At 42.5% G+C, this 24,459-nt stretch overlaps 1 protein-coding gene across 2 annotated transcripts in view; it reads left to right on the top strand.

The window, feature by feature from the left end:
- The first annotated feature begins 18,211 nt into the window (after positions 1-18,211).
- Positions 18,212-24,459, top strand: part of LOC138983135 (lachesin-like) — a 139,108-nt gene continuing 132,860 nt past the window's right edge. For both annotated transcript variants that reach the window (XM_070356551.1, XM_070356546.1), the window contains exon 1: positions 18,212-19,878. In XM_070356551.1, the coding sequence (XP_070212652.1) occupies positions 19,830-19,878 (49 nt within the window). In that variant the 5' untranslated portion in view covers positions 18,212-19,829. The remainder of the gene's footprint in view (positions 19,879-24,459) is intronic.

Genomic DNA, 24,459 nt, shown 5'->3' with positions numbered 1-24,459 from the left:
CTACTACTACTACTACTACTACTACTACTACTACTACTACTACTACTACTACTAATAATAATGATAATACTATTTAAGGGTATTTATATGGCGCAAATCCTACCATAGTTCTAAGCGCCTTACAAAAATGGTTATCTAAAAAAATCCACAATTTATCTTTCAAAACTTGGTAATGCCACTCTTAATTACCCTATGGAAATTGAATTTTGTTTCCGGTGTGCGGCGGAGGTCACTCACAAAACTTTGTAATGCCACTCCTGATCTGAGCAATTGTATAGTGTTGTCGTGTCAGGAAATTTACCATACAAACTTGGTAACGCTACTCCCAATCCCATGGAAAATGAATGATGTTCCGGCGTTTTACAGAATTTATCTTTCAAAATGAGATAACAAAATGCCACTCCCGCTGACCTTATAAAAATTGCTTGTTCTTTTGGCGAGTCACGGAAGTCACCATCAAATCTCCCGATCGTTATATTGTGCAGCAAAGAAGTCTTAGGGGCAGAATATACCTGGGCAGAGTCAACGGCACAGACGACGCACTGCATATTATTGATGCTGCGATAGGGATTATGACGAGTACTTGGCCTGTTTTCTTTTCACGCAACGTGTAGCGGGCTTGGATAATCTGCAGTGCGTCGTCTGTGCTGCTGACTCTGCGCAGGTATATTCTGCCCTTTATGTTGTCGGTCATGCTCTGTTTGCTGTTTGGACATATGTCGCTGGGTTCAGTGTAGTTAATTATGCAGGACAATGGCTGACGTTCAGTGTTAACGTTCTTACCAGAAGGTCACTTTTGCCGCACCGTGTGTTCTTTCTTCTCGGTTCAGTTGATTTATTTTATGTTGAGAGAGAGAGAGAGAGAGAGAGAGAGAGAGAGAGAGAGAGAGAGAGAGAGAGAGAGAGAGAGAGAGAGAGAGAGAGAGAGAGAGAGAACTGAACTGAACTGAACTTTACAAGGACAAAGATTAATGGCAAGGCCTTTTTTACAATCTGTCCTTGAACACACACACACACACACACACACACACACACACACACGCGCATGCACACACACGCACACACATCTCCACACACACACACATACACACACACATACACACACACACACACACACACACACACACACACACACACACACACACACACGAGAATCATATTAAAAGATAGGCGCTAAGGAAAGCAAAATGTAAACAACACTTCTAGAGAGAGAGAGAGAGAGAGAGAGAGAGAGAGAGAGAGAGAGAGAGAGAGAGAGAGAGAGAGAGAGAGAGAGAGAGAAACAGAGAGAGACAGAGAGGACTGTACTGAACTGAACTTTACAAGGATATGGATTAAAGGCTAGGCCTTTTTTACAATCTGTCCTTGAACACACACACACACACACACACACACACACACACACGCATGCACACACACGCACACACATCTCCACACACACACACACACACATACACACACACACACACACACACACACACACACACACACACACACACACACACACACACACACACACACACACACACACACGAGAATCATATTAAAAGATAGGCGCTAAGGAAAGCAAAATGTAAACAACACTTCGAGAGAGAAAGAGAGAGAGAGAGAGAGAGAGAGAGAGAGAGAGAGAGAGAGAGAGAGAGAGAGAGAGAGAGAGAGAGAGAGAGAGAGAACTGAACTGAACTGAACTTTACAAGGACAAATATAAAGGCTAGGCCTTTTTTACAATCTGTCCTTGAACACACACACACACACACACACACACACACACACACACACACACACACACACACACGCATGCACACACGCACACACATCTCCACACACACACACACACACACACACACACACACACACACACACACGAGAATCATATTAAAAGATAGGCGCTAAGGAAAGCAAAATGTAAACTTATCTTTACACTTTTCGAAGTGCCTGCACAAGTTTGTCACTGGTGGTTGTAAATGATGCATGGAGTACGCAGGGCAAGTTCAAGAACCGGTACCAGAAATTACAGGCCGTTGTTCGTAACAGATCGATGTAGACTTACTGGAGTAACACAGGCACTCATTCTTTGCGGAACAGCTCATTCAGCCCTCGCAGCAACAACACCTATGCAGTTCAGAAACATCCTGCTTGCTGCCGCGCGAGCAGAAAAAATGTCCCCTCTTTATCTTCGCTGCCCTTGCTGCAAAACCCCTCCACGCGGAGGTGTTTTCAGACACGTCAGACACAGGGTGTATGAGCTTCATGCTATTAAAATTTAACTCCTTAAGAACCGTTGCGCCGTATAAGCCAATTAATCAAGTCTCCTTTGCTGTGACATTCGCCAGCTCTTTTCCAAGATTAACGCTAAGAATACCAACGTGGCCCATCACGAATTCGAAAAAAATAAGGTCAGCCGATGAGGGAGGGAGGGAGGGAGGTCATTAGAGCGTGGCGTAATGGGGTCAGACGTAAAAACCGTAAAAAGAAGAGATTAGGTGCACGAAGCAAAACTGGGTGCCACCGATTTAGGCGGTATGCAGCCGCGCGACTATCGGGTTGGTTGAAATTGAGATTAGTTGTGATTTCAACCAACAAGACCCCGCGGTTTGTTCTCACCCAGTTAGGTGGCGCCCACTTTCGCTTCGTGCACCTCAGCCCAGGAGTATATTATTCCATACTTGACCAAACGTGTAACAGGTGCACAACTTAGTTCTAGCAGGGACCGATATTTAATATATATATGTCTATGGTTCTGGGCTACATAGGCAAAAGAGTTCCAAGTCATGAAGAAGATCACCGACGCTTGCATTTTTCACCATCCTAGAAATTTTGAACTGGATCTCACAATGAAAGCGAGAAAGAGGGCACCCAAAGCAAAACTGGAGGCCTAGTGTGCTTGGCGATTTGAAAGTCACCGGTCACACCTGGTAGGGCGCCAACAAATCAGCCAGAGACCGCACGAAGTGATGATGATAATTAGTTTTAACGTCCTCTTAGAACCATTTGGCCTATTTTGGGACAGGTCGAGTTAATATGCTTTATGTGGGGACAAGACACTGGACAAACATGCAGAGAACACATATGATCGTGTTATATATCTGGAAGTCTGTTGTTGCGATATTTCAAAATGAGGATGGGATTGAAGTAATGATTGTGTACGCGGAACATGGTTGGACTGGAGCGGTTTTGTAGGCTTATTTGCTTTTTATGTATGTAGAATATGTTTATATTTGTGGCTGAATAAGTTTTAAAAAAAATATATATATATATTATTTTTTTTAAACATACACGAAGTGAAGAAGAACAGCGGAGGCCACAAGGAGCGAAGATCAGGTAAGTGTAAGCGTACATGTCGCGTGAAGCGATATATAAACATTTAGTCAAGCTGTCGGCATCAAAGAAACAGATTAACACACAAAAAAACAGTCATCGACGAGACTATATTAAGATAGTCTCGACTAACCACACCGAAAAACCGAGACGGGTCAGGCTCGTCTCCGCGTAGTGCGCGAACGCAGTACTTACTTAAACCTATTTTCTGTAATTCTGAGCACCTTTTTATAGTAAACATGACATATGTATATGTTTTTGAAATTAGGAGAACTTGCGACATACTATGCAATCGTTTTTGAATCTGTTAGTAAAAATTCGATTTTAATGACAACTTTAATGAGCAAAATAATTAACCAATGTTTACGCTGCGGAGCTGAAATTCAATCCCATAGTCAGGACATCGTCGAAGATTGCTTGACCAAAATTGCAATCAATTTGATTAGAAAATGAGGGCGTGACAATGCGGCCTCAACTTTCACAAAAAGCCGGATATGACGTCATCAAAGACATTTATCAAAAAAATTAAAAATGTTTCCTGGGATATCATACCCAGGAACTCTCATGTGAAATTTCATGAAGATCGGTCCCGTAGTTTTCTCTGTACTATCGCTCTACACACACACGCGCGCGCACATTCATACATACTTACACACACACACATACAACATAACTCTCGTCTCGATTCCCCGTCTATGTTAAAACATTTAGTCAAAACTTGACTAAATGTAAAAAAAACAAGAATGGTAGGTTATTTGAACGTTTAATTGTTGACGTAAGCGAACAAACTAATGTTGAAAACTTCTAAATCCAGTGACACTCGGTGTGTAGCCTATGCCTCTTTCTTAGCAGAACAGGGAAATATCTGGAAACATTATTTATTTAGGAAATTAACGTATAAAGTAAAAATGTCTCTCTAAAACTTGAATAATCACTTTCGTCACATTAAACCCATTGGAGCCTAACTGTGTAGTACAATCCGTTACGCTCATGAGGACAACATGTGTAAGATGGTGGCTTTTGGGAACTGTATACTGGGTGGCCGAGTGGTAACGCACTTGCGCTCGGAAGCGAGAGGTTGCGAGTTCGACCCTGGATCAGGGCGTTAGCAATTTTCTCCCCCCTTTCCTAACCTAGGTGGTGGGTTCAAGTGTTAGTCTTTCGGATGAGACGAAAAACCGAGGTCCCTTCGTGTACACTACATTGGGGTGTGCACGTTAAAGATCCCACGATTGACAAAAGGGTCTTTCCTGGCAAAATTGTATAGGCATAGATAAAAATGTCCCCCAAAATACCCGTGTGACTTGGAATAATAGGCCGTGAAAAGTAGGATATGCGCCGAAATGGCTGCGATCTGCTGGCCGATGTGAATGCGTGATGTATTGTGTAAAAAAACTTCCATCTCACACGGCATAAACAAATCCCTGCGCCTTGAATATGTGCGCGATATAAATTGCATAAAATAAAAAAATAAAAAATAAAAAAATAAAAATAAACCCCTGCGCTTAGAACTGTACCCACGGAATACGCGCGATATAAGCCTCATATTGATTGATTGATACAAGCAATAGATAAATGAAGAACAAAAAGAAATAACATTCTTTGAAATGTGGAAGGGGTGGCATTTGAAACTGTACACAATTCTACTCAGGACAAGCAACAGAAAAAAAGAAGAACAAAACGAAATTACATTATTTGCAAGGGCACATAGACTTGCTTTTTGGCATCTCTATCAGGGAGATGTAAACATAGCAATGTAAAGGGGGAGGGGGCGGCACGAAGAATGAGAACATAAATTTGATGACCTTTCGACCACTTTCGGAATGAGCAAACAAGTTCTGTCGGAACAATTCGGGTGAAAAGATAGATGTCTTTTTCTTAAATCAGGGCTCGGGGGGGGGGGGGGGGGGGAGCTATGAATAGTCTACAGAAATCTCGCTCTACGCAGCTTCAGATCAGGTAATGGGCAAAAGTGATTGGAACAACGCAGACATAGCCAAACATAAATTGTCTGAAAACAAGTCCCATGAAAGGGGTATAGACTATAGACCCCCTGCTGTGACCATCGCAAATAGCTATAAAAGAGGCGAACGGAGCAGACGACAACCGATAGCCTTCATCCGCCCCTTGGTGTGCGAGGCTGCACTGCTTGCGGATTTTTTTCTGAGTTTTTTGTCTGGATGTGTGTGTCTCCCTGGCTTTGTCTCTAACTTTCTCCAATTCTACGAGCTTGTTTTTTTGTGTGGTTTCTTTAGAGTTTTTCGTTCTGTCTATCATGTCTGTGTCCGTCTGTTGGTTGTTGTGGTTTTTTCTCTCTTTCTCTCTCTCTCTCTCTCTCTCTCTCTCTCTCTCTCTCTCTCTCTCTCTCTCTCTCTCTCTCTCTCTCTCTCTCTCTCTTCCTCTCTCTCTTCTTCTCTCTCTCTTACTCTCTCTCTCTCTCTATTCCTCTCTCTCTTCCTCTCTCTCCTCCTCTCTCTATGTCTCTCTCTTCCTCTCTCTTCCTCTCGCTCTCTCTCTCTCTCTCTCTCTCTCTCTCTCTCTCTCTCTCTCTCTCTCCTTCACTCACCCTGTCTGCCCAACTGTCTGTCGGTATGTCAGCCTGGTCTGTCTGTCAATCTGTCTGTCTTTTTGTCTCTGTCTTTCTCTTTTACGCGATCACCCTGGTGTGACCCCTTTCTCTATTTTTTCGCTCTCTCGGTTTTCTTTAATATCTTTCTGTAATTTCGTTCTCCTCCCCCCCCCCCCCCCCTCCCTCCCTTTGTTCTCACCAACCCTCCTACTCTGAACTCACTCTTGTCTCTTCTCCCCACCCCTCTCACCCCCAATCTCTCTCACCCCCAATCTCTCTCTCTCTCTCTCTCTCTCTCTCTCTCTCTCTCTCTCTCTCTCTCTCTCTCTCTCTCTCTCTCTTAATTTTGTCTTTTTTTTCTACAATTTTATCGGGGTTCTTACTGTTTCATCAATTTAATTCTCTCAGAGACGATTTCCGTGACACCCAACAGAATTCAGATAACTCTTCTCTGTTCAGTACGCCCGCATACTTAGCTCTGCAACGCTGCACCCGGGTCCGTTTTTCGGTGGCTATTCGTCGCTTCCAGCCTTCCACAATGGCAGGATCTACCCCAAGTCCAGAGCTTGACCGGTATTCTACGGTCTCTGTTCTTCTAGTCGCTGCGCGTTCCTGTCTGCTTCACATACACTCTGACTTGATTCACATTCTACGGTCAGTGTAGCCGTCTTCACCTAGATCTCTCCCTGCAAAGCAAAGATCTTCCAGACTGACAGATCTTTGACCAAAGTGCGTTCTATAGTTGTACGAGTTTTGCCTTATTACACGTTCCTGTCTGCTACACCAGCATTGAGTCCCCTGTCATTGGCTTGTTCCACCTACCATGATGTTGAACCTCGGCTTCTTCTCAATCGCTGCTCGTAGCTTCCAGTTGTTATGCTAGTTGTGTTTTAGCTGTATCTCCAGTCTGAACCAAGGTTTCGTTTAGTCCATGGGCTCTTGATCCGCTCTTTTCGATCGCTGCCATAGCATCTAAACCTCTGCTGGGGTTCGGATTTACCCATTAATCTTATTTATGATCTCTGCTCTACTGAGTTCTAGAATCCGAGCTTTAGTTATGCTCTATTTGGGCTCTCGATCTGCATATACAGTTCGGCACTCTCTGCAACGACCAAATTACGTTCATTGCCTCTTGGACTCCTCTTGACGATCGCCCTCAGAGCTTCCAGTCCTGATTTGTGGTCAAATGTACTCTGTGTTCTACGGTGTACGACTTCTGCCCTTATCTCTGTACAGTCTTTCTTAACACCAATTAGTCCATGGCCTCTCCCTCCACTCTTCTCGATCACGGTCATAGCGTCTTTGAGGTCCAGCTACTGCCACGTGTATGACCCTGTGTGTTTTACACTTATTTTCTCTTGCTCCGCGTGTTTTGGTGCGATATGTCAACATGGTTTACCTGAATCTACCCTGGTCCAGAGACCGACTAGTGTTGTACGGTGTCTCGCGGCTCGGTTGTATCCGGCTCTCCGCGTGGTTCCCTGTCCGCTACTCTCTTGCACCACTTTAGATGCTACAAAATGGTTTAGAATCTACCGTGTGCCAGTGGTCCAGAGACCGACTTGTGTTGTATGGTGTCTGGCTCTGTTGTATCCGGCTCTCCGGGTGGTTCCCTGTCCGCTACTCTCTTGCACCATTCCGATGCTACAAAATGGTTTAGAATCTACCGTGTGCCAGTGGTCCAGACACCGACTTGTGTTGTATGGTGTCTGGCTCTGTTGTATCCGGCTCTCCGGGTGGTTCCCTGTCCGCTACTCTCTTGCTCCACGTTCGATGCTGCAAAATGGGTTACCACAGAATCTACCGTGTGGACCAGAGACCGACTTGTATTGTACATACTGTGTCTGGATCTGTTCTCTCTGACTCTCGGTGCTTCCCTGTCCGCTACTCTATTGCTGCACGTGCGATGCTGCAAAATGGTTGACCAGAATCTACCGTATGCCAGTGGTCCAGAGACCGACTTGTGTTGTACGGTGTCTGGCTCTGTTCTCTCCGACTCTCGGTAGTCTGCTACTACGCTCTTGCTCCACGTGCGATGAATGGTGCGATGCTGCAAAAAGCGCGCGCTGTGTGTATGTGAGCGTTGCGTGCGACTCTCGCTCTCTGCTCTGTGTCTCTCCCCCTCTGTTCCAATTCTCTCCTGCACGTGGAGGCCGGCCTGACTTGAGTGTGAGAGCGAGCGAGCAGCACCATGCACTTGAGTCCTGACATCTCCCCCCGTACTTCCGTGTCCCAGCGTGCAACTTGTGTAGCTAGTTTCCGTCAGTTGAGACTCGCCACACTGCTTGTTGGGACTTTTTTAACTTCTTGTTTTCTCCCTTGTCCTTGTTGTTGCTTTTTCTCTGAAGTTTCGAGTGGTGCTTTCTAGTGTGGCGTTTATCCGGTAATTGATTTTACGAGACCGACTGAGTGTAAGTATGCATGTGCTTTTTGGTTGTGTGACTTTCTGGCGGTTTGATCATGTTTAGCTTTTAAGCTTGGCTAAGTTTTAAGACGGTGACTTTTGTCTTATTCGTGTGAAAAGAACGATTTTGCTAGACTGGCTACAGATTCACTGTAGTTCGACCCAGCTGTCTTTTAAGTGGACAGACAGACAAACATTTATAATACAGATAATAATCCTCCGAAAGCGGCGTATGGCTGCCTAAATGGCGGGGTAAAAACGGTCATACACGTAAAATTCCACTCGTGCAAAAACACGAGTGTACGTGGGAGTCTAAGCCCATGAACGAAGAAGAAGAAGAAGAATACAGATAATAAACTGGTGTAAGTGTATTATATGTATCATACGTTTTGGTCTGACTGTTCACTTTAACGATCGCTGGGTCGAGCTACAGTAAATGTAACGTTTTGTTTTGTCTTACATTAAACATTCCGGTATCATATCACGTGGTTTTTCATTCGGAATTTTGGAACGTTGGCAGTCTGTCTGGTTTTGGATTTTGATTAGAGGTGTATTTCTTTATTTGATCATGCGTATCTGTTCTTTTCGCTGTCGTGCTTTTTTTCTGAAAATATTGTTTATACCATTTTTGGGTGTACGTGCGTGCGTGAATTCGTGTGTACACGTGTGTGCGTGTATGTGTGCGTGTGTGTGTGGGAGAGGGTGGGTGTTTTACTATCAACGGTATATATAATCCTGTCATCATGATCGTTGGCATTTCGAATGTGTATTGTTTCTATTCCTTTATTTTTTTATTGGGTCATTTTTGCGTATTTGTTATTTTATGTCCTATTAAAAGTATTGTTTACCGTAACACAATCAGGTTGTAACAGCGTTGACCTTTCCATTGATAACTTACGAGAAACACCACCTGATGTTTGAACAATACAGCTTTTGTCACGATCCCCACACAGACCTTTATACCTCTTCTTTTCGCCTAGCTGTTTTGCGATTGGTTTTTACTCTGTAAGAGAGAAGCTTGTCATATGAGCCACGAATGAATTATCACACCCTCATGGCACAAGATCATCATTGTATGGGACCGAAACAAATCCATTGCCAATTTGCTGAGGTTTCAAATCAAGGCCAAAATGACATTATTGCACGAAAAAGCGTGGTGAATTATGGTTTCAGTTTTCATTTCTGTTATTGTCAGCGGTAGTGTTCAGCCTTGTCGGATTCGGTTCCTCTGATGTCGGCTTTTCGAGAAACAGCGATTTTTTTTCTCTTCTTTTCTTTTTTTTCTGTTTCCCTTTTTTGGCTGTTTATGTTTTGTTTTGTTTATTTGTTGTTGTTGTTGTTGTTGTTGTTGTTGTTGTTGATTTTTTCGTTAGGTCTTTCTATAGTTTCTACTTTCTTTTTTTCTTTCCTGCTGTTCTGTCTTTCGTGTCTTTCTTTTTGTTTTTCTTTCTTTCTTTCTTTCTTTTCCTCATAATCAAATTAAAGAGTTAATACTACTATAATATATGCTTCTGTTTGATTCTTGAAATAATGTTTTTTTTTATTTTTTTATCTTAAAGCCACAGTAAGCCTTCCGTAAACCATCACAGATACTGTCAGGCTTTTGCACACAGTACAAACACCTTTCCATTTACACACTCACCAACTTTGAACATCCTAGGTGCCTTCCGTAAAGAGCGAGCAATTTTCAAAGAATTTATTTTTGCGTGGTTTATCTTACCCCTGAGCCATTGCGAACCCGTGTGATCCCGTGTGATCCAGTTTTCTTTTTTCACAATGTAGTAGTCAGTTTGTGATTTCAATGGGACTCGCTGTAAGCTCATCTGCAATAGCACGTTATTGTGTATCTCTGAATCTAAACGCAACAAACGGCTGCGATTCACACAAACTAGAGCGATGACAGTTGACTGTTCAGAGGAACGGGCGCTAGGCAGAACCGTCGTCTGCTACGAGAAAGACGGTTTGCGTGACACGTTTCCGGGCTTTTCTTTTTTCAAACTTTCAAAACTTCGAATTGTACTGATCTTGTCTTGATGAAAAAAGAATTCTTTTATGATTTAAGAATGTTTGTGTAACAAGCTGTCAATTTATTCTCTAGATTTTAAAAGTTAGTTCCAGCGCCAAAACGAGGCGCCTGATTTGCTGATCAGAGGGTCCACGAAAATAAATTCTTTGAAAATTGCTCGCTCTTTACGTAGGGCACCTAGGATGTTCTCAAGCAGTGAGTGTTTAAACGAAAGGGTGTTGTACTGTGTGTAAAAGCCTGACAGTATCGGTGATGGTTTACGGGAGCCTTACTGTGCCTATAAGTCTCAACTATCGTCAGACATATTTTCACAATTGAGTCACCTACCATATCACAATATGTGAAGAAAAGCATCAGCTACTTTTGGCCAGTCTTTTAAAATAAAAATTGAAATGACGGAGTATACATTAAGGTAGCGAAAAAATTCGCGAACCCTTTGCAGCGATAGACCACAAGAACTTCCTCCTTGATCAACGTGACGAATACACTTTGTCTTATAAGTGTCCTTCTCTTTTAGTACAGTGGAACCCCCCTTTTAAGATCGCCCAAAATCTGTTAAAAAAAATCAGGTCTTATAAAGGAGGGAGTCTTAAAATGGAGGTAAATTTACAGAGGTTATGAACAAAACAATCTAAAAAGGCAAGGTCTTAAAAAGAAGGGAGTCTTAACTCGGGGGATCTTAAAAAGGGGGTTCCACTGTTTAACTACGAAGTCTGCTCAAATATTTGTCGATGTGATTTATTACTGCAGTTAGGTGCCGAAAGTTTGCAAAGAACCTAGCAGAAAGGAACAGCAATGACAGTTATGGCAATTTTGTCCAGACAATTATAATGTAACATCTACAGCAGACCCACAAACCTCTCCATACAATTCACCGCTACAGTAAAGTGCCAAAAACTTGTGGAAATTAAGACTAGCCAAAAGGGACAGCAAAAACACGTATGCCAATCTGTGGGTTGCACTATGACCACAAAGCTTTTCATGCATTGGTCCACACAACCTATGGCTGCAGTAAAGTACAGAAAGACGTCGAGCAGATTGGGGGGAAAAGGGCCAGAAAATTGCGGCTGCTCACATTCAAAATGTCTAAGGCCAAATAAAAATATATATTGGGTTAGGGTAACCGGACCGACCCTATTTGTTCCCTCCGAGCCCAAAACTTTTTCATTTCTAAAAAACACCCCAACTTTTGGCACATTTTGCGAACCATACCGAGACTAAGGGAAGTAACCTCCTTTAAAATCGACTAAATTTAAGGGGAAAAAACGAGAGAAAACCCCGACCTACCGACCCTATCTTTTTTGGTCATGTTACCCTAACCAACATATATGTTTTGGGCCTAATGTAAGCTTACAGTCTCACGCAAAATATAAAGAGGAAAAATCTAGAGAAAGTATATATCTCCACTGGCTAACAGACAGGCACGTTGTTTCTTTGTGATCGTAAATTGGACGTTTCAGCAAACTGGTTTGCTTTTGCTATGTTTGTTTCTAAGCGTGAAACAAGATCCGAAGCGAGAGTTTTCCAGATGAATTTTTTATGCCGTCGTACGGCAATTTTCGTGTTCAATGATCGTATACAAGTCGGCGTTTCTGCGGAGCGATGTCAGTTATTGTTCTTATTGTGTGTGTGAGTGTGAGTGTGTGTGTGTGTGTGTGTGTGTGTGTGTGTGTGTGTGTGTGTGTGTGTGTGTGTGTGTGCGCGCGCGTGTGTGTGTGTGTGCGCGAGTGTATGTGTGCGTTTGTGTTTTTTGGGGGATATGTTGGGGTGGGTGGGTAGTTAGTTACGTGGGTGCGTGCGTGCGTGCGTGCGTGTGTGTGTGTGTGTGTGTTTGTGTGTGTGTGTGTGTGAAGGGGGGTGGGGTTGTTTGGGTGTGTTGATCGGTTAATTTTTCTTTTTTATATCTATCAGAAAGAAATATTTTTGTAAGGGTGACAGAGCTTCTAACGCGGCGTCGAAAGAGTAATAATAATTATTGCATTGCCCGACGAGACGTATTTTTTTGAAAGGTTTCATTTTATTTCCCTTTGCACATAAGGCTTTTGTAATTTGATATTTTATTCTTTGTTGCATCATGACATTCGTATATGTACTCGTATTATTCCTTTTTGTGTGCAAAAATGTCATATAGACTGCATACAAAGGTTTTTGTTGTTCTGTTTTCAATTTTTTTTTTTAAATCTTGGCTTTTTCGGTATTATTGTTGATTGCACTGATATCGCTCGTACGGTGCTTTGACTAATTACGTGGACGGCTTTTATTTTGTCCTTGCTATTATGCTTATTAACTGTTTACACATTTTACAGTGTTGAGACGATGTTGACGACGACGACGACGACGACGATGATGATGATGATGAGGAGGAGGATGAGGATGAGGATGATCATGATGATATTTTCTCGAGAAGAACTGTTAAAAGCATCGACGTGTCACTGAGAAAATAAACTAATTTAGCAGTTTGGCAATTCTGCATTTTACAGAATCCCTCAATATATCTTTTACTTGCAGACGCGTTATCTGTTATAGCCTCCCTGGGGAATGCCTTAAGAATTGTATATGTCATGAAACTGAGATTTATTGCTAGTTCTGTTAGGGAGATTCAAACAACAATAACACAACAACAACACTTGAACAGTATAAGAATAAATAAGAATAAGAATACTTTATTATCTCATAGAGAAATTCAGGGGTGGTACATAACAATAATACAAACAAGACATTGATTTTACATAAAACATATAGCACTATATTACATGGACATCTTTAAAGCACTGCGCTTACAACAGCAAAAATAACAACAAAGAAAGAAAGAAAGAGCACTATGCTTTTTTTTCGCGAACAAAAGTTTCTTAAACGATTTTGTAAGCAAATTGTAACTCAGTGATGGGAATGAATGAATTATGTTGGTTGGAATTGTCAACATAACACGTTTCAGTGCGAATAGTTCTAGATGGAATCGTGTGTTAATTATGCTGGCTGCTGTTGTTTCACAGCAAAATGCCGAAAGCAAAGAATAAACTGGCTGTTGTATTGACAGCTGAGGCCGAAACTATGGCACTGGAGAAGAGTAGCCTAATAACCGTTTTTTGGAATGTAATCAAGGCTTCTCCTGTTTGCATGTGTTGATGTCAAACTGACATTTTTGTCGAGTCGAATTTTAATTGTTATCGTTCGTTCTTTCTTTCTTCTTTTCACATTACGTCAAGTTAGGGGTAAATGTTTTAACATAGACTGCGAATCGAGACGAGGGGTGTGGTGTCTGTGTGTGTGTGTGTGTGTGTGTGCGTGTACATTCCAATTAAGAAAACTACTGAACCGAGAGAGAGAGAGAGAGAGAGAGAGAGAGAGAGAGAGAGAGAGAGAGAGAGAGAGAGAGAGAGAGAGAGAGAGAGAGAGAGAGAGAGAGAGAGAGAGAGAGAGAGAGAGAGAGAGAGAGAGAGAGAGAGAGAGAGAGAGAGAGCGCGCGAACGAACGAACGAACGAACGAACTTTATTTTGCAAGGATAAAGGTTTAAGGCACAATGCCTTGTCTAACAACCTGTCTTTAAACAAATACAAAACTTATATAATATCCACTAAAGAAGAAAACAATGGAACAAATTGATAGATAAAAATGTTAAATGCAACCAATATAAAATGGAAACAAAAATGTATGCGGACAAAGTTAGAAAGACCACAATAAAGAAGAGAGGAAATAAAGAAAAGAAAGAAAAGAAAAGAAAAGTACACACACGACTAACAAACAACAAACAAGCCATAGGAAATCAAATGTTAAAAGGAACAAGTCGCGTAAGGCAAAATAACAACATTTAGTCAAGATGTCGAACTCACAGAATGAAACTGAACGCACTGCTTTTTTCACCAAGACCACATACTCGTAGTTTCGTCAGTCCACCGCTCGTGGCAAAGGCAGTGAAAGCCATGCAGAATAGTGCGGTAGTGGTCGCGCTGAGCAGGATAACACGCTTTTCTGTATGTCTATTCTTTTTAGCTTACTGAGTTTGTTTTTAATCCAAACATATATCTATATGTTTTTGGAATCAGGGACCGACAAGGAATAAGATGAAATTGTTTTTAAATCGATTTCGGAAAATTAATTTTAATCATAATTTTCATATTTTTAATTTTCAGAGCTTGTTTGTAATCCAAATATAACATATGTATATTTTTTTTGGAATCAGACAATGACGAAGAATAAGATGAAATTATTTTTGGATCGTTTAATAAAAACATAATTTTAATTACAAGTTTCCGATTTTTAATGACCAAACTCATTCATTAGTTTTTAAGCCACCAAGCTGGAATGCAATATTAAAGTCCGGCCTTCGTGGAAAATGCTTTGCCAACATTTCAATCAATTTGATTGAAAAATGAGAGTGTGACAGTGCCGCCTCAACTTTTACAAAAAGCCGGATATGACGTCATCAAAGGTATTTATCGAAAAAAGAAAAAAATTCCGGGGATATCATTCCCAGGAACTCTCATGTCCAATTTCATAAAGATCGGTCCAGTAGTTTAGTCTGAATCGCTCTACACACACACACGCACAGACAGACAGACACACACTGGAAGCGAGAGGTTGCGAGTTCGACCCTGGGTCAGGGCGTTAGCAATTTTCTCCCCCCTTTCCTAACCTAGGTGGTGGGTTCAAGTGCTAGTCTTTCGGATGAGACGAAAAACCGAGGTCCCTTCGTGTACACTACATTGGGGTGTGCACGTTAAAGATCCCACGATTGACAAAAGGGTCTTTCCTGGCAAAATTGTATAGGCATAGATAAAAATGTCCCCCAAAATACCCGTGTGACTTGGAATAATAGGCCGTGAAAAGTAGGATATGCGCCGAAATGGCTGCGATCTGCTGGTCGATGTGAATGCGTGATGTATTGTGTAAAAAATTCCATCTCACACAGCATAAATAGATCCCTGCGCCTTGAGTCCGAGTCTGGAGATACGCGCGCAATATAAGACTTCATATTATAACATAACACACACACACATACACACACACACACACACACACACACACACACACCACGACCCTCTTCTCGATTCCCCCTCTATGTTAAAACATTTAGTCAAAACTTGACTAAATGTAATAAAGAGAAGAGAAGAGAATTAAAAAATGTTTTTTTAAAGTTCTACAAAATTGTAAAAAGGGCACACAGAATTTCATCAATTATACATTTATAATCAAGGGAAGTAATTAAATTCATGCATTAGAGAGAAGTTATTACATATAAATGAGTAAAAAAAATAATGATAAAGAAAATATAATTAAAAAATGAAAATACAAAAAGGGAGAGTGTGAAAAAAAAAGCGCCTCGCGATAGTCTACTTTTTTCATATCGCTAATGTTTGCGAGAGAGAGAGAGAGAGAGAGAGAGAGAGAGAGAGAGAGAGAGAGAGAGAGAGAGAGAGAGAGAGAGAGAGAGAGTGAAAGAGAGAGAATGAACATTGAAAATGACAATGACAATTCTTTATTTAACGAGAGAGAGAGAGAGAGAGAGAGAGAGAGAGAGAAGGGGGAGATAGAAAGAGAGGGAGATTTGGAGAGAGGGAGAGAGAGATGGGGGGGGGGGAGGAGAGAACAGAAAGAGAGAGTTAGAGAGAGATATAGTATCTTTACAATTGACTTAAACACTCCTATAGATTTAAAATAAAATATTCCTTTCATTGGTCATTTCTTTCGCCTCTCGCCCCCTGAAGGTCGAGTTCAACGCCTACTCAGATACGTTCTTACATGTACGAGTACATATCTGTGTATCTGTCCACTGCAAAGACGATTAGGTCGACGTTCTTGGGAATGTTTCGTTTTGTCTCAAATTAAACGTTCCGTGAACTACGCTTTCTTGGTTTTTATTTTATTTTATTGTGTTATTCATATACACAAATATTTGTCTATTCTTCTGACGACGAGAAATAGTTTAATTTAGACACTGTTCGATGTCAAATAAAAGAATCACTCTGGGCTACTTTCTTTTCATTTTTCAAATAGGTTGCAAAGCCTTTGGCAACACTCTTCGGAAAATGCCCCTTCGGGAGATTCCCTTTTTTGTTTGTTTTTGGTTAACGTTTCAAGTGTTTAGCTAACCTGTTTTTCCCCGTGTCTCTTGTTTTTCTTGTTTTCAGTTAGTAAGCGTCCTTAAAGATACTGTTCGATTCAAAATAGTTAATAACTGTGTTGTCCACCATCAGGAAAACTTGTGTAACTTAGTATTGTTATGGTCACGTGAAATAAGCATTTGCTTGAGTTCGTGTCCCAGCTGCACTTTTGTCAATTGTTTCATGTCATGTATTTGAATAAAATTGTGTTTAAACCAAAATAGAAATGTGTCCATGGGTGTACTTATAAAAAAAGGAATCGTGGTTTATTGTTATTTTTCTCACTGGAAGAAAATATTGCAATTCTTCAATTGGTTTCAATCTTGAGTTTCCAGTAAAAACATTGTTGCTTGTATTCCGGAAGGTTTAAACGCAAACATTCACAGATTAAACCGTCTTTAAAAAGAATGGATTTGCATGTGTGTTTGTTTTATACGTTCCGCACCTCTACTGTGAAAAAGTCGAAGAGCTCCTTTAGCAAAAAGTTCCTCAAGGGACCAAAACTTGTGTGTGTATATATGTGTGTGTGTGTGTGTGTGTGTGTGTGTGTGTGTGTGTGTGTGTGTGTGTGTGTGTGTGTGTGTTTATATGTGCGTGCGTGCGTGCGTGCGTCCGTCCGTGCGTGCGTGCGTGTGTGTGTTGCTTTTTCTTTTTTTGTGTGAAGCTTCAGAAGTAAAAATTGTTATGTCAGCTGTCCCGTGTTTTCTCTTACTCATTACTCTTCTTTTTCTCGCTTTGTGCAGATCATCGGGTCTGTGTTGGGTGTGTGAGCGAAAAGCCAGACCTACAGTGTTACGGATACCCTACAAGTGATCTCATCTGCATTCTGTGGTAGCAGTGCTAACAAGCACCCTTGACGACTAGCCAGAACATCATTGGGCGCCATAGAGAAGAAGAAAAAAACACGAAACAACCCTGACACTCTCTCTCATGAGACACTGCCAGAATGCCGCTTTGGCCCCTGTGACGTATGAAGTAAGAAAACAGCAACACGCGCCTCTCTGCATAGACGGACTTATGCGTCTAAACACCGGGCTGCGGCTTGGCAAATTGACACAGGAATCGGCCCCGCCAGCTCTGCGATTTGTGTATTCAGACAACGAGGAATGACACAACACCAGAAATCTGACTGCTTGGACGCTGGGTATCTAAACACAGGAAGCTAGGACTGTAAGGTGTTGCGCTATTGCTGAAATCAACCCGGCTGTTCAGATGATTTCTCGACATACACATTGATGTCACAGCCCTGTCAACAGAGAGGCATTGTGATATGCAGTGATCTGTCGGGAGAGGCAATGCACAAACAATATTTACTCAGACACCCAGATATAAATTTATATTAGCATTGACACAACAACGTATTTGCATTCGCTACCACTTTTTTTTTTTTCACCATGTAATGTATATCGGAAAAACGTGCTCCTCTGGTCATCTGCATACTACAGCTGGCCGTTTGTGACTCAAGTCCTGATTGGATACTGTCACAAATCAAGCGTAAAGGTCGTCTTTGCGTAAAATGTTCAATAAACTTGGGGGTTAAAGATCAGTTTCCCATAAGTGAAGCGAACACTTCTAACTTTTTCTCTCAACTCCTAAGGCTTTTTCTTGAGCCATTCATATTGATTCTTTGAGTAACATATCGTGTATACTGACAGGTTGCTGTAATATATTTGTATTAATGGTATATGCCAAAATATTGTGGTATTCTGAATAGTCTGTGCACATTATGAAGAATTAAGCCACTCACTTTTCTGCGTTCGTTCTCAGCAGCGTTGAAACGGGACCGACTGTGGACATTCTTCTGACTTTCTTCAGCTGTTTGCGAAACTAGGTTGGATGGAGCAAAAACAACACTATTTCATTCACAGCGCGTATTGTCTTGCAAAAATCGGCCTGCTTGTTTGACACTTTGGAAAGTGATCGGTGTTGTTCTTGCGAAATTTTGGATTGGAGGATAAAAATCACCGTGCATCTAAACGCGAGTTGCCTTTGAATGTGTTTCAACAGCAGCAGTGCCCCACATTCGTTGTTGGTCGAAGGTGTATAATAAAACAAAGCTGTAGTTTTCTTGTCTGCCAGTAAAGGGTGTCAAACGTTTCTTTAAGTAAATCCAGTTCTTAGTTCGGAGCGTTTTTGTGAATGGGTAGTAACAGCGTAACAATTATATTGACAGCTGTTCGGCTCAAAACTCGAGTCGTCTGAATGACCAATAAAACACAGATACTGTGGGGGCTGAATAAGGTCAAAAGGATCATGGTTTTGTGTGGTGATTATTAGCGTTTCTGTGTGGAGACTGAATTTTTGTGTGGTAATTATTGAAGTTTTTATATGGATGTTGCATTTAGCAATAATTAACAATGCTCTTGTGTGGCGAGTATTGAAGTTTTTAAAAAGGGGCTGAGTTAAGTCGAAATGACCATCCTCTTGTGTCGGGATCATTGAAGTTTTTGCGCGTTCGTTGGCGGATCGAAGAAGGGTTGCGACCGTACAATGCAGACAGCTTCAGCGAAACTGCTGATGCCATCAGCAATAAATAAACATTCACGTGACACAAAAGACAATTTCCGGCTGACACAATAGCAAGCTCTGGGAAGGAAATACGATACCGTGAAGCCGAATGACGGACTTCACGCCATAGAAAAAGCTAGTGCTGTGTCTTCCCTGTTCCCGTCAAAGACTTTCTCTAGTTCTCTGAGTATAACTTGTCTTGTGCCCAGACCGCAACGAAAAAGATGTGCAGGTTTAACATCCAGTGAAATGAAACACAACACGAAGAAAAATAACAAGTGTTTGACTTCAAACTTAACTTTAAAGTCAGGCTAAGTCAAGTGTTATGGTGGCCAGTGATGTTCAGTTTCCGACAAAAGTGTCCTGTGTTGTGACGGAGCATACTTCCGATTCCTTCTGGGTGGACCATTTCGTCTTGAGAGCTTAGTAAACTGAGAACCAAAGGTCAATACCACAGCTATTCAAACACAAGATGCTATTTTTCATCTACACGGTGTTGTGACGGAGTTCAGATATTACGGCCGCAGAAGGAAACAAGGAAACGCTGTGTTTACTTAAAATTCCGCAATATTTGCTTCTTGTTCAAAACAACAGACACTGCTTCCTGTTTTGATCAACCAAGCGAACAAACTTCTGGAGCATCCTGTCGTTTTTGCTGAATATCATTCCATACGAACAGTTTCTGCATTTGGGGTTGCACCGTTATAAACACGTGCAGGCGAGACTGTCTGCCCGTTGAAGTCTGTGCAAGTTGTGGTCAACTTGGTTTGCTCTGTGAAGGATTTACACTGATTTCGATGCCCGTGAGAGGACTGTTTACTCTGTGGTCCAGTGGCTGATTGGTCACTTTCAAATAACGTCATCGGAACGGAGCTACGTCAGCGGAAGGGAACTACGTCATGGCACGAGCAGCTTGGTGGATACCTGTTTTACAGATGGCGTGGTTTGGTGAGTAGACTTTGTCATGTACAGACATAGGCTTACGTAACTCATTCTCAACTGTATGATGCCCGAAGCATAATGCCCGAAGCATAATGCCCTACATGCTGTGTTATTGTCTTGTGTGGTTGTGCGTCGTTGTTGTTGTTGTTGTTGTTGTTGTTGTTGTTGTTGTTGTTGTTGTTGTTGTTGTTCTTCTTCTTCTTCTTCTTCTTCTTCTTCGAACGTTGTGTGTCAGTGTTGTGCATGTGATACGATGCCGGAAGTCACACAGCACGTGGATGCTATCGTGATTGCTTGTCTTCACGGATGAGAGACAGTAGCCATGAAAAACTGGGCCAGAACAGTCTAATTGCAGTTGTCTTTGGCGGAATATCAACAGGAAAGCGCGAGGGAGGGCGGTTGAAAAATGAAAAGGTAGGATCACGGTTGCACGTGCTGCGTAGTTAGTATTGTGCGTGTGTACATATCATTTGGGGAGTAGTATAGGTTTCTGCATGTGTGTGTGTGTGTGTGTGTGCTTGCGAATCGGGATGGGGATGGCTGTGTAAAATGTTGATCTGTGTGTGTGTGTGTGTGTGTGTGTGTGTGTGTGTGTGTGTGTGTGTGTGTGTGTGTGTGTGTGTGTGTGTGTGTGTGTGTGTGTGTGTGTCATTCTGTCTGGCTTTCTGACTGTATACGTTTTCCTGTGTTTTCGTTAGTGTTTGTCTCGGATGTTGCAAACGTCTGAATAGCTAGCATCATGTAAGTGAGTGTGTCATTGTGTGTGTATTGGAGTATGTGTGTGTGTGTGTGTGTGTGTGTGTGTGTCTCTCTCTCTCCCTCTCTGTATAGATCTCTCTCTCTCCCTCTCCCTCTCTCTCTCTCTCTCTCTCTCTCTCTCTCTCTCTCTCTCTCTCTCTCTCTCTCTCTCTCTCTCTCCTCTCCCTACGTCAGTTGTCTGGAACTGAATAAAAACACCAGAGGAGTGTTGCACACGTCGTTTTCTATAGCTGTGTGTATGTTTGTGCGAACCCGTTGGCCGCTGAGGGGGTAACGCTGAAATATTGATGTGACATTGGGAGAAGGGGAGACAGCAAGGTGATCAGCCATGCATCAAACAATGGAGTCATCGCACGAGGTGAAATAGTCACTGGTGCTTGAACTTTTACTGGCATATTGTCTTTATATAGAGAAGAAGATGAGAGAAACGAAAAAGAAAGAACAGTTTCAGAGAGAGAGAGAGAGAGAGAGAGGGAGAGAGAGAGAGAGAGAGGGAGAGATAGAGAGGGAGAGAGAGAAAGAGAGGGGGGGGGGGATTGTAGAAAATATTCAATGTCTCTTTATGGCAGTGTGTGTGTGTGTGTGTATGTGTGTGTGCGTGTGCGTGTGTGTGTGTCTGTGTCTGTGTCTGTGCGTTGATACGTATATAACCACTTTACAAATTACAGACAGATCATGTTATCATCTGGATTGTCGATTTCGACGAAAATGACTGAATAAACAAAACAAAATGTTTTAAAAAAACAAATGAAAAAAAACAACACAACAACAACAGAACCAGGACTGGTGTCTCACGGGATGCGCATTGAAGGTGTGAGTTCGCGTAAACCATTCAACGCGCCAGGAAGTGGGTTCTGCAGCTACGGCAATAGCAGAATTTATGCTACTGAGCGAAATAGCATACGCTGAAATAAAAACGACATTCCTCAAGGATTCATGTTCATCAATGTTTCATAGTGTGCGATATATACAACAACGCCCTCTTGCAAACACACTGCTGCATACAGTTGACAAGCTTAATTTGATTACTTCCCGATTACACCTACTTGTATACACCTGATTAATTCGATGATAATTATGCGTATCGTTGTGTTTAATTCTCATTTGCGTTTTCAATCTTCAACGCTAGCATGCTGTCCATCTGTTTTTGAAATTAAACTCTTGCATTGCTTTCACAATCAGTCCTGGGAACCTCTGTTTTGTACTTGGCGTATTTTAAGAAAAATTAGTGTACTCCACACAGCATTCGAACATCTAAAATACCGGATCGGCTTCGAGATGCGCTTGTGAAGAAAAATAGTCTAGGATTTTTTGTGATCGTATTATTTTTCCACCGACCGTACTGATCGTATTTTAGACAATCAAGTGTACATAATTTGGCGAAATCGTATGGGTACCCAGGTCTGTTTAAGCCTTTTAGCAACAGTTACAATATATTTAGTCCTTCGTTTAGTCTTTCTTTCCTTCTTTCTAACCGTCTTTCTTTCTTTAAAAATGTTCATAGCGTTTAGATTTAAGCCTTTTATAAACAGCTTTCATGATAGTCTGTCCTTCTTAGAGCTTAATTCTCTATTCTTCTTAGTATTAATAGAATGTAAGCCTACTCTCTTTCTTCCTGACTTGCTTCCTTTCTTTAGAAATGTTTATGCCGCTAGTAAATAGCGTTAAGCTTTCAAGCCTTTTAGCAACAACTTACATAACAGAGATTGTTTTTCGTTTCTTCTTTTTAGGCAAATAATCGATAGTTGTTTTTATGTTGTTGTTGTTTTCTTTCTCTTTTTCTTCCTTTCATTCTTTCTTTACAAAAAAGTTTCGTTGCAAGTGTAAAGCGTTCAGAGAAAAGAAAAGGACATAGAACAAAACCTCCGAAGAGCAATGACGTGTTTTCGCCCAGAGAACAGCCCCCATGACTGATTCGGTGCATAGCAGTCAATAATCAATAGATCCTCTAAGGAGCAGCTATATGTATAGGGCGGTGGGGGGGGGGGGGGGGGAGGGGGCGGGGGGGGCGGGGGGGGAGGGGGCGTGGTAGGGCGGAAGGAAGAAGGGCATAAGTTGGTGCATAGACGCTGGCTAAGGCCAAAAAGAAAATAGGTCTGTTTACGGTAACATAGGGTGAAAAAAAAAGGGTCGGTAGGTCGGCTTTTTTTTCCAATTTTTTTTTCCATTTTTTTTTTCTCCCCTCTCTATGATGTTTCACAGTTCATTTCTTCTCATCAATCCCTGTTTTTGCCCAACATAACTATAAACAGTACTTTGAGCTTACCTCCCTTCTGTCGTCTGCTGTTTGAGCGCAAACAGCTCTATTTTGGATGCGGTTTTTTTTTTTTCAGACGATCCAAAAAAAAGATTAGGGTCGGGCCTAAAAACTAGGGTCGGTCGGGTTACCGTAAACAGACCTATTTTTTATTTTTTTTTGCCTAATAGAGAAAATTGCAATTCATTGGGTGGGGTTGGGGCATGGCTTGGTGAACATGTTCAAGGAAACTTACTGTACTAGAATACACTTTGCGAGGGGGGATGGGGGTGAGACCGGGGATTAGTGGAGGTGGAAAGAACTTGGTGTACATGTACAAGGACACTGGCGAGGAGGAAATTGCAATTTGCGATGGAGAAGTACACGGTTGAAAGTATCAATATCTGCAGAAACATACCAGTAAACGCGAGATAGGATGGGGCGGAGAGGCGGGGGAGAGCGATTTGGTTCAGTTGTATAGGATGGGGCGGAGAGGCGGGGGAGAGCGATTTGGTTCAGTTGTATAGGATGGGGCGGAGAGGCGGGGGAGAGCGATTTGGTTCAGTTGTATAGGATGGGGCGGAGAGGCGGGGGAGAGCGATTTGGTTCAGTTGTATAGGATGGGGCGGAGAGGCGGGGGAGAGCGATTTGGTTCAGTTGTATAGGATGGGGCGGAGAGGCGGGGGAGAGCGATTTGGTTCAGTTGTATAGGATGGGGCGGAGAGGCGGGGGAGAGCGATTTGGTTCAGTTGTATAGGATGGGGCGGAGAGGCGGGGGAGAGCGATTTGGTTCAGTTGTATAGGATGGGGCGGAGAGGCGGGGGAGAGCGATTTGGTTCAGTTGTATAGGATGGGGCGGAGAGGCGGGGGAGAGCGATTTGGTTCAGTTGTATAGGATGGGGCGGAGAGGCGGGGGAGAGCGATTTGGTTCAGTTGTATAGGATGGGGCGGAGAGGCGGGGGAGAGCGATTTGGTTCAGTTGTATAGGATGGGGCGGAGAGGCGGGGGAGAGCGATTTGGTTCAGTTGTATAGGATGGGGCGGAGAGGCGGGGGAGAGCGATTTGGTTCAGTTGTATAGGATGGGGCGGAGAGGCGGGGGAGAGCGATTTGGTTCAGTTGTATAGGATGGGGCGGAGAGGCGGGGGAGAGCGATTTGGTTCAGTTGTATAGGATGGGGCGGAGAGGCGGGGGAGAGCGATTTGGTTCAGTTGTATAGGATGGGGCGGAGAGGCGGGGGAGAGCGATTTGGTTCAGTTCTAATTGTAAAGTGCGGAGATTCCGCGTTCGTGCTATATAAGCTATCATTATCGTTATTATGTCTACATTGGTTTTGTAACCATTCTTCTTCTTCTTCTTGTCGTTCGCTGTTAGATCGTCAGTCCGGACTGCAGGGCGAAACGTGCTGTCCTCTCCAAGTCCTCTTTGGGGCCGTATAGCTTCTTTTGTAGCGCTGTCTCCTCTGTAACCATTCAAGATTAACGATGAGTCCAACTCGCACCGGCCATGCAGACAGCGTCACTTGCCGCCAGCGAACACTACGCTGCACGTGCAGTGATGAATTTGTTGTGCAGTTGTTTGTAACGTCCCTTTA

The sequence above is a fragment of the Littorina saxatilis genome, linkage group LG1, assembly GCF_037325665.1.
Source record: "Littorina saxatilis isolate snail1 linkage group LG1, US_GU_Lsax_2.0, whole genome shotgun sequence".
Taxonomy (NCBI): Eukaryota; Metazoa; Mollusca; class Gastropoda; order Littorinimorpha; family Littorinidae; genus Littorina; species Littorina saxatilis.
Note: the sequence above shows the minus strand (reverse complement) of the source record. Positions and strands in the feature narration are given on the sequence as shown.